This window comes from Babylonia areolata, chromosome 16 (genome assembly GCF_041734735.1).
Source record: "Babylonia areolata isolate BAREFJ2019XMU chromosome 16, ASM4173473v1, whole genome shotgun sequence".
In the NCBI taxonomy this organism is placed as follows: Eukaryota; Metazoa; Mollusca; class Gastropoda; order Neogastropoda; family Buccinidae; genus Babylonia; species Babylonia areolata.
In genome coordinates, this window is record NC_134891.1 from 27,017,127 (window position 1) to 27,027,884 (window position 10,758).

Here is a 10,758-nt window from a genome sequence, read left to right on the forward strand (position 1 = left end):
TTGTTCCACAGCCTGTTGTTGAGTACTTGTGGGGGTAAAACGGTCATACACATAAAAGTCCACTCACATATGGATATGAGTGCATGTGGTAGTTGTAGCCCATGAACACAGAGAAACGTTCAGACACAACTGGTGTACAGATTCTGCCCTTGATCTGCATTTTTTTTTTCTTTACTGTGTGAGAGTGCCAACTGTATAACTTGCATCACTGTTTGAAGTTGCATGGTTTTGTGTTGTTTGTTCTGTAATAACCATACGCCTTTATCGCAATGTATCATGTGGAGTTTCAATATCTTTCTGTGTATTAAAATGTGGTACTTCATCTGTGCAGGAGACTGGTCGGTCTGTGTGTGTGTGTGTGTGTGTGTGTGTGCATGCGCATGCATGCTTGTGTGTGTGTGTGTGTGTGTGTGTGTGTGTGTGAGGATTGTGTTCACTTGCAAGCAACAGAGTATGTGAACGAAATTCATCTGGCTTGAGGTTTGTTGACAAGGGTTCCTTTCTCTTCACAAATTCCACTTTATGGTATGAACAGCTTGTCAAATGTGTGTGTGTGTGAGAGAGAGAGAGAGTGGGAAAGTGTGTGTATGTGTGTGTTGGACACAGCATTTTCATTCATGTATTATACAGAATAACACCAAAAGAACATAACAAAAATAATAAGTGTTTAGACTTCTACTTAAAAAAAAGCAACATCATTTATTCAATTGAATATTGAATAGTATATATTCACTTTGTGTATAAACATTTTCTTCTCTGGTAAAAATGGAATGTAAATCTGGCTCTCCTGAAGAAAGGCAGAATATGTTCACAACAAAAAACACACCAAAGAAACAGACCCACATTCAAACTGATATGTTGCCATCACGGGTTGGTATATATATACATCACTTGGGTGTTATAGTAATATATACATCAGTTTCATGTTATAGTAATATATACATTAGTTTCATGTTACAGTAATATGTTTGTCAGTCTGGTATGCAGAACAATTTCTTCAGGAAAAAACTGATATGCATGTTTTTTGAAAACACTTCTGAAAGTTATTCTGCACATTAAAAAATTTCAAAAGTATTACATGAATGAACGAATGGAACAGACAGATGGCAGAGATAGGGAGAAAGACGGACAGATAGAGAAACAGACAGAAGGGTAATACATAAAATCACTTTTCTTGCATGAAAAGAAATGAGTAATTGAACCCATCAATAGAATTTTTACCTCAATCAGTTACAAACAACTCGGCAATTGATAAATAAAGACAACCATCATAAATGTCACAAACTGTCAATGATTTACACAGATGCACTGGTGTAGGCACACACAAACATGCATGTATTCATACATACACATACACACACAAACATGCATGTACCCATACATACACACACCAACATGCATGTACTCATACACACACACATACACACACAAACATGCATGTACCCATTCATACATACACATACCAACATGCATGTACTCATACACACACATATACATGCACACACAAACATGCATATATCCATTCATACATACACATACACACACCAACATGCATTTACCCATTCATACATACACACACCAACATGCATGTACTCATACACACACACACATACATACACACACAAACATGCATGTATCCATTCATACATACACACACCAACATGCATGTACTCATACACACGCACACATACATACACACACACACAAACATGTATGTATCCATTCATACATACACATACACACACCAACATGCATGTACTCATACACACGCACACATACATACACATACACACACAAACATGCATGTATCCATTCATACATACACATACACCAATATGCATGTACTCATACACACGCACACATACCTATGTCTCTGTTCAAACATACAGTTTGTCTGCAACTCTTCTTCCTACACTACCATCATATTTCTCTCAACAGATTCCTCCAGTGAGATTATCCACATATATCAAGCATATACATAACACAATCAAAATCAGTGTATGTCACACCAAACTTTCAAAACCAGTACTGTGAAAAACGACAAATTGCACATTTGTCATAATTCAATAAGAGAACCATACTCATCATCAAAATGGAATGTCTTTCCTTGATATCAGTATCCCTGATTTATAATCATTTTGATGATCAGCCTTCTCAAATGTTTCATACTATGTACAGCTTCATACTCTCTTGCACACTGATTTCAAAGAAGTTTCTACGACTTAAGTTCATGGTAGTCCCCAAGACTACTTCACAGTGGTTACAGCTTTCTGTGGTAAAGTGGTTGTAATCATAATTCTGCGTTACTAACTAAAGGCACATTACAACAGTGCACAATATATGGACTCCTTGCTATGGTACAACCTGTGTACAATCTTAGTGGATTACATAAAGAGATAAGCTCATGAACACACAAAAAACACACACAGGCAAACATGCATTCTTCCCCCACAATGCAAGGATATCAGGGCTCGAAGTATAACACCAAAATAGGACTGTACACATTTGAAAAGTCTTGAAAAACAAACCTAGATTGAAACAAACAAAAAACAACCAACATAACTTTTTTTTAATTCAAACCCTCAAAAAGAAAAAGAAAAGAAAAGAAGTAAAAAAAAAAAAAGAAAAGAAAAGAAACCCCTATTAAAAATGCCTTCAACAAGAAAAATTCACAACCAAAGATATTTGAAAGACAATTACTATGAAACCGGCACAAGTAAAAACAGACTGGGAAGAGAGAAAAGTGGAATTAATAAATCACTAAGAACCCAAGCCAACAAACCGAAGTACAGTTTCAGTTTCAGGAGCTCAAGGAGGCGTCACTGCGTTCGGACAAATCCATATACGCTACACCACATCTGCCAAGCAGATGCCTGACCAGCAGCGTAACCCAACGCACTTAGTCAGGCCTTGAGAAAAAATGAATATAAAAAAAAAAAAATAAAAAAAAAGTAAATAAACAGAAGCACAAAGACTGACAAAACCAGAGAAAAACAAAGAGTAATAAAAAAAGTTCTGGTTGAATTACTTTACTGATATGTTACCGAATGGCTGCCATAATCAAGTATTACATTTATCTTTGTTATCAAGTATTTATCTATCTTTGTTGCAGAGAGCCCAGCTGGCCACACACGCACACTAATCAAATACACGCTTGACTTGTCACAGAGGTAAAAATGAACTTCACTAGAAGTTCACTTTATCTGTTGAAAACAATGGAGAACCTCATCTGACATTATTTCATTTAACATCCAGATATGTATAAGCAAAACATGTGACTATTCACTACAGTAAACATTATCAGACTGATGCACACATCTGCACAATAGAAGTCATCTTGAAGACACTCTTCCCACAATAGCAGCAAGAATTCAGATGTACGGATGAGATGTGTAGGAGATCATGTTAACACACCCACACTGAACTGACAGACACATAAACATAAACAATAATTGATTCATTAATCAGTAAATTAAAAAAACAAATGTAACTGTCACACACACACACACACACACACACAAAGTTACATGTGGAGTGCTTTCATAAATTAAAAAAACCAAAACACACACACACATACACACATCCAACTGCACACATGAAAACAACACAAACAAACAAACAAAATAAGCAAGAACAAATCACTTGCCTAAACAGACAAACATTCAAAAGTGTATTTAAACACATAATTATTATTTCTTTTAATCAAACACACTCAAACATACTCAAAATCATTATTCAAACACAAACACACACTCATACTCACTCATTTATCAAACACACTCTATAAATCTATTTATTCTCTCTCTCTCACACACACACACTCTCTCTCTCTCTCAAAATGTATCATTATAATGCACATACTCAACATTCCCTCCAAAATATATCATGAAACACAGGCATTCAATAACACTGACTCACTTTGTTTACACAAGTGAATCAAAAACCATTTTTAGACCAGTCTCTTCCGACCAGTCATTCATTCTTTCAGTCAGGTGCGAATCATCAGTACTTCCTCACACCTTATTGATCTGAATAAAACAGTCTGTTTCCTCACAGACGACGGGTGCCATAGCCGAATGGTTAAAGCGTTGGACTTTCGATCTGAGGGTCTCGGGTTTGAATCATGGTGACGGCGCCTGGTGGGTAAAGGGTGGAGATTTTTATGATCTCCCAGGTCAACATATGTGCAGACCTGCTAGTGCCTGAACCCCCTTCGTGTGTATGCGCAAGCATAAGATAAAATACGCACGTTAAAGATCCTGTAATCCATGTCAGCGTTCGGTGGGTTATGGAAACAAGAACATACCCAGCATGCACACCCCCGAAAACAGAGTATGGCTGCCTACATGGCAGGGTAAAAACGGTCATACACGAAAAAGCCCACTCGCGTATATACGAGTGAATGTGGGAGTTGAAGCCCACGAACGCAGAAGAAGAAGAAGTTTCCTCACAGATGATTTCCGTATCATAACAATACACATGATGATAATGATCAGTGCTTCATCACAGCTATTTCCATGTCAAAACGACAAACAGGATGACGACAATGATCAGTATTTATTCACAGCTGATATTTCTGTATCAAAATGACACACAAGATGACAATGGTCAGTATTTCCTTACAGCTGATTTCCGTATCAAAACGATACACATGATGACGACAATTATCAGTATTTCCTTACAGCTGATTTCCGTACCAAAACGATACACATGATGATGACAATGACGATCAGCAAGGCTCCCACAGCGGCTAAAGCGTAAGTCATCATCTCATAGGTATTGGCCGTGTCTGCTTGCTCTGTCTCTTCTTCTGTTAAATCTGAAATGATCGTTCATGACTTATGAGTACATGAACATTAACAAATATAATCTGTTAAATCTGAAATGATCGTTCATGACTTATGAGTACATGAACATATATAATCTGTTAAATCTGAAATGATCGTTCATGACTTATGAGTACATGAACATTAACATATACAATCTGTTAAATCTGAAATGATCGTTCATGACTTATGAGTACATGAACATTAACAAATATAATCTGTTAAATCTGAAATGATCATTCATGACTTATGAGTACATGAACATTAACAAATATAATCTGTTAAATCTGAAATGATCATTACTGGTGTTTTAGTACATGTACACTGATATACATAATCTTCTGTTAAATCTGAAATGATCATTACTGGTGTTTTAGTACATGTACACTGATATACATAATCTTCTGTTAAATCTGAAATGATCATTACTGGTGTTTTAGTACATGTACATTGATATACATAATCCTCTGTTGAATCTGAAATGATCATTACTGGTGTTTTAGTACATGTACACTGATATACATAATCTTCTGTTAAATCTGAAATGATCATTACTGGTGTTTTAGTACATGTACATTGATATACATAATCCTCTGTTGACCCATTCACCCCTGGGGAGTTCACTGCCTCGGCAGGCTTCCCTTCCATTTTGATGCGAAAAAACGCAGAAAATACTCTGAAACTGGACAGTTTTTCCTTCACATTGACACTAATGGACGCAGCCGGATATACTGTTGAAGTTTGTTCCCTTTGCTTGGCTTGTGGATCAGTCAATTACAACACAACAAAATGCAGTAAAATACAACACAACAAACACAATTCAGCCATTTACAATACAACACAATTCAGTCAATTACAACACAACACACAACAGTAAAATTCAACACAACACAATTCAGTCAAATACAACACAACATACAACAGTAAAATACAACACAACACACAACAGTAAAATACAATACAACACAATACAGTCAAATACAACACAACACAATTCAGTCAAATACAACACAATTCAATCAATTACAACACAACACACCACAGTAAAATAAAACACAGTACAGCACAGCACAACACAAATACAAAGGGCTGACCCACTCACAGTATCCCATGCCGGAGATAATTGGGAAGTAGTCTCTCCAGAAGCCGAACTCCGTCTGGCGGTAGTTGACCAAGTTCTCCGACTTGTTGCTGATGGACAGGTAACTGTGGTTGACCAAGTTGTACTCCAGCCACGTCACGTTGCGGAACCACTTGATCGGCTCATCTCTGGGGGTCGGGTTTCTGATGGGAATAGGACAAAATCGACATCTTTGAGTCAGGTTTCTGATGGGAATAGGACAAAATCAACATCTTTGAGTCAGGTTTCTGATGGGAATAGGACAAAATCAACATCTTTGAGTCGGGTTTCTGATGGGAATAGGACAAAATCAACATCTTTGAGTCAGGTTTCTGATGGAATTGGACAAAATCAACATCTTTGAGTCGGGTTTCTGATGGGAATAGGACAAAATCAACATCTTTGAGTCAGGTTTCTGATGGGAATAGGACAAAATCAACATCTTTGAGTCGGGTTTCTGATGGGAATAGGACAAAATCAACATCTTTGAGTCAGGTTTCTGATGGGGAATAGGACAAAATCGACATCTTTGAGTCAGGTTTCTGATGGGAATAGGACAAAATCAACATCTTTGAGTCAGGTTTCTGATGGGAATAGGACAAAATCAACATCTTTGAGTCGGGTTTCTGATGGGAATAGGACAAAATCAACATCTTTGAGTCAGGTTTCTGATGGGGAATAGGTCAAAATCGACATCTCTGAGTCGGGTTTCTGATGGGAATAGGACAAAATCAACATCTCTGAGTCGGGTTTCTGATGGGGAATAGGACAAAATCGACATCTTTGAGTCGGGTTTCTGATGCGGAAAGGACAAAATCAACGTCTCCGGGAGTCGGATTTCTGATGGGAAAAGGAAAAACACAGCAACGTCTATGGGAGTCAGATTTCTGATAGAGAAGGAAAACACAAGAATCTCTAGGAGTGAGTTGGGGAAAGGAAAACATGATGTCTGTGGGAGTCGGGTTTCTGATGGGGAAAGGAAAAACACATCTGCGGGAGTCGGGTTTCTGATGGGGAAAAGAAAAACACATCTGCGGGAGTCGGGTTTCTGATGGGGAAAAGAAAAACACATTTGTGGGAGTCAGGTTTCTGATGGGGAAAGGAAAAACACATTTGTGGGAGTCGGGTTTCTGATGGGGAAAAGAAAAACACATCTGTGGGAGTCAGGTTTCTGATGGGGAAAAGAAAAACACATCTGTGGGAGTCGGGTTTCTGATGGGGAAAGGAAAAACACATCTGTGAGAGTGAGGTTTCTGATGGGGAAAAGTAAAACACATTTGTGGGAGTCAGGTTTCTGATGGGGAAAAGAAAAACACATCTGTGGGAGTCGGGTTTCTGATGGGGAAAAGAAAAACACATCTGTGGGAGTCGGGTTTCTGATGGGGAAAAGAAAAACACATTTGTGGGAGTCGGGTTTCTGATTGGGGAAAGAAAAACACAACGACGACTTTGAGAGTCAGGTTTCTGATGGGGAATCGAAAAACACAACAGTTTCAGTTTTAAGGAAGTGTCAAAGTGTGTGGACTGATCCATATGTGCAACACCACATCTTAAAAAAAGAGAGACCCGCCCCCCCCGCCGATGCCTGTTTTTCACAAAAACTAAAGTGATAAACCTAACACAGGACACAGCTAAGAAGTGACACACACACATTACATCACAGATTACAAGCGACGCACATACGTTAGAGAACACGGCCAACAAGTGACACACACATAACACAAGAACAGAGTGCAATACTGACAGACATCACACAACACCATACCAACAGAGCATAAAAGTCATCACACAACAAACAGAGCGTGACAGACATCACACAACAAACAGAGCATAAAAGTCATCACACAACAAACACAGCATGACAGACATGACACAACAAACCGAACGTGACAGACATCACACAACAGAGCGTGACAGACATCACACAACAAAGTGTGACAGACATCACACAACAAACACAGCGTGACAGACATCACACAACAGAGCGTGACAGACATCACACAACAGAGCGTGACAGACATCACACAACAAACAGAGTGTGACAGACATCACACAGCGTGACAGACATCACACAACAAACAGAGCGTAACAGACATCACACAACAAATAGAGTGTGACAGACATCACACAACAAACACAGCGTGACAGACATCACACAACAAACACAGTGTGACAGACATCACACAGCGTAACAGAGTGTGACAGACATCACACAACAAACACAGTGTGACAGACATCACACAACAAACACAGTGTGACAGACATCACACAACAAACAGAGTGTGACAGACATCACACAACAAACACAGTGTGACAGACATCACACAACAAACAGAGTGTGACAGACATCACACAACAAACACAGTGTGACAGACATCACACAACAAACAGAGTGTGACAGACATCACACAACAAACACAGTGTGACAGACATCACACAACAAACACAGTGTGACAGACATCACACAACAAACACAGTGTGACAGACATCACACAACAAACACAGTGTGACAGACATCACACAACAAACAGAGTGTGACAGACATCACACAACAAACAGAGCGTAACAGACATCACACAACAAATAGAGTGTGACAGACATCACACAACAAACACAGCGTGACAGACATCACACAACAAACAGAGCGTAACAGACATCACACAACAACAAACAGAGCGTAACAGACATCACACAACAAATAGTGTGAAAGACATCACACAACAACAAACAGAGCGTGACAGACATCACACAACAAATAGAGTGTGACAGACATCACACAACAAACAGTGTGACAGACATCACACAACAACAAACAGAGCGTGACAGACATCACACAACAAATAGAGTGTGACAGACATCACACAACAACAAACAGAGCGTGACAGACATCACACAACAACAAACAGAGCGTGACAGACATCACACAACAAACATGACAGACATCACACAACAAACACAGTGTGACAGACATCACACAACAAACACAGTGTGACAGACATCACACAACAAACACAGTGTGACAGACATCACACAACAAACACAGTGTGACAGACATCACACAACAAACAGAGCGTGACAGACATCACACAACAAACACAGTGTGACAGACATCACACAACAACAAACAGAGCGTAACAGACATCATACAACAAATAGAGTGTGACAGACATCATACAACAAACAGAGCGTGACAGACATCACACAACAAACAGAGTGTGACAGACATCATACAACAAACAGAGTGTGACAGACATCACACAACAAACAGAGCGTGACAGACATCACACAACAAATAGAGTGTGACAGACATCACACAACAAACACAGCGTGAAAGACATCACACAGCAAACAGCATGACAGACATCACACAACAAACAGCATGACAGACATCACACAACAACAGAGCATGACAGACATCACACAACAAACAGAGCGTGACAGACATCACACAACAAATAGAGTGTGACAGACATCACACAACAAACACAGCGTGAAAGACATCACACAGCAAACAGCATGACAGACATCACACAACAAACAGCATGACAGACATCACACAACAACAGAGCATGACAGACATCACACAACAAACAGAGTGTGACAGACATCATACAACAAACAGAGTGTGACAGACATCACACAACAAACAGAGCGTGACAGACATCACACAACAAATAGAGTGTGACAGACATCACACAACAAACACAGCGTGAAAGACATCACACAGCAAACAGCATGACAGACATCACACAGCAAACAGCATGACAGACATCACACAACAAACAGCATGACAGACATCACACAACAAACACAGTGTGACAGACATCACACAACAAACAGAACGTGACAGACATCACACAACAGAACGTGACAGACATCACACAACAAACAGAATGTGACAGACATCACACAACAGAACGTGACAGACATCACACAACAAACAGAATGTGACAGACATCACACAACAGAACGTGACAGACATCACCCAACAAACAGAACGTGACAGACATCACACAACAGAGCATGACAGACATCACCCAACAGAGCGTGACAGACATCACACAACAAACAGAGCAACAGAGCGTGACAGACATCACACAACAAACAGAGCAACAGAGCGTGACAGACATCACACAACAAACAGAGCAACAGAGCATGACAGACATCACACAACAGAGCGTGACAGACATCACACAACAAACAGAGCAACAGAGCATGACAGACATCACACAACAGAGCGTGACAGACATCACACAACAGAGCGTGACAGACATCACACAACAAACAGACCAACAGAGCGTGACAGACATCACACAACAAACAGACCAACAGAGCGTGACAGACATCACACAACAAACAGACCAACAGAGCGTGACAGACATCACACAACAGAACAACAGAGCATGACAGACATCACACAACAGAGCATGACAGACATCACAGAAGAGATCAACAGTGTGACAGACCAACAGACCGTGACACAACAGAGCAAAAGAGCGTGACCAACCCCCTGGATGTGAAGTTGGTGATCATGCTGATCATGTACTCAGAGATGTTGCGGTCAGCAAAGTCGTACTCCTGCCTGGGGAAGATGCCCGTCAGGTTGATGTAGGAGTCATTGATGAAGGGAAAGCCAAACACGTAGGGCAGCTCCTCTCCGTGACTCACGCCTGTCATACACACACACACACACACACACAGACACAGACACACAGACACACTGCCTTACTTATCATCTACAATCTCCTGATCTCACACACACACTGCCTTACTTACACAACAGCGTGCCATCTACAATCAGTTTGTCTCACA

The 10,758-nt window shown here is 39.9% G+C and overlaps 1 protein-coding gene across 1 annotated transcript in view; it reads right to left on the reverse strand.

Annotated features, from left to right (window-relative positions):
• Nucleotides 1-688: 688 nt before the first annotated feature.
• The window catches only part of LOC143291273 (cholinesterase-like), a 20,355-nt gene continuing 10,285 nt past the window's right edge, over nucleotides 689-10,758 (reverse strand). Inside the window, exons 9-11 of the mRNA XM_076601110.1 lie at nucleotides 10,454-10,616; nucleotides 5,929-6,110; nucleotides 689-4,819 (exon numbers count right to left, since the gene is read on the reverse strand). Of these exons, the coding sequence (XP_076457225.1) occupies nucleotides 4,668-4,819; nucleotides 5,929-6,110; nucleotides 10,454-10,616 (497 nt within the window). The 3' untranslated portion in view covers nucleotides 689-4,667. The remainder of the gene's footprint in view (nucleotides 4,820-5,928; nucleotides 6,111-10,453; nucleotides 10,617-10,758) is intronic.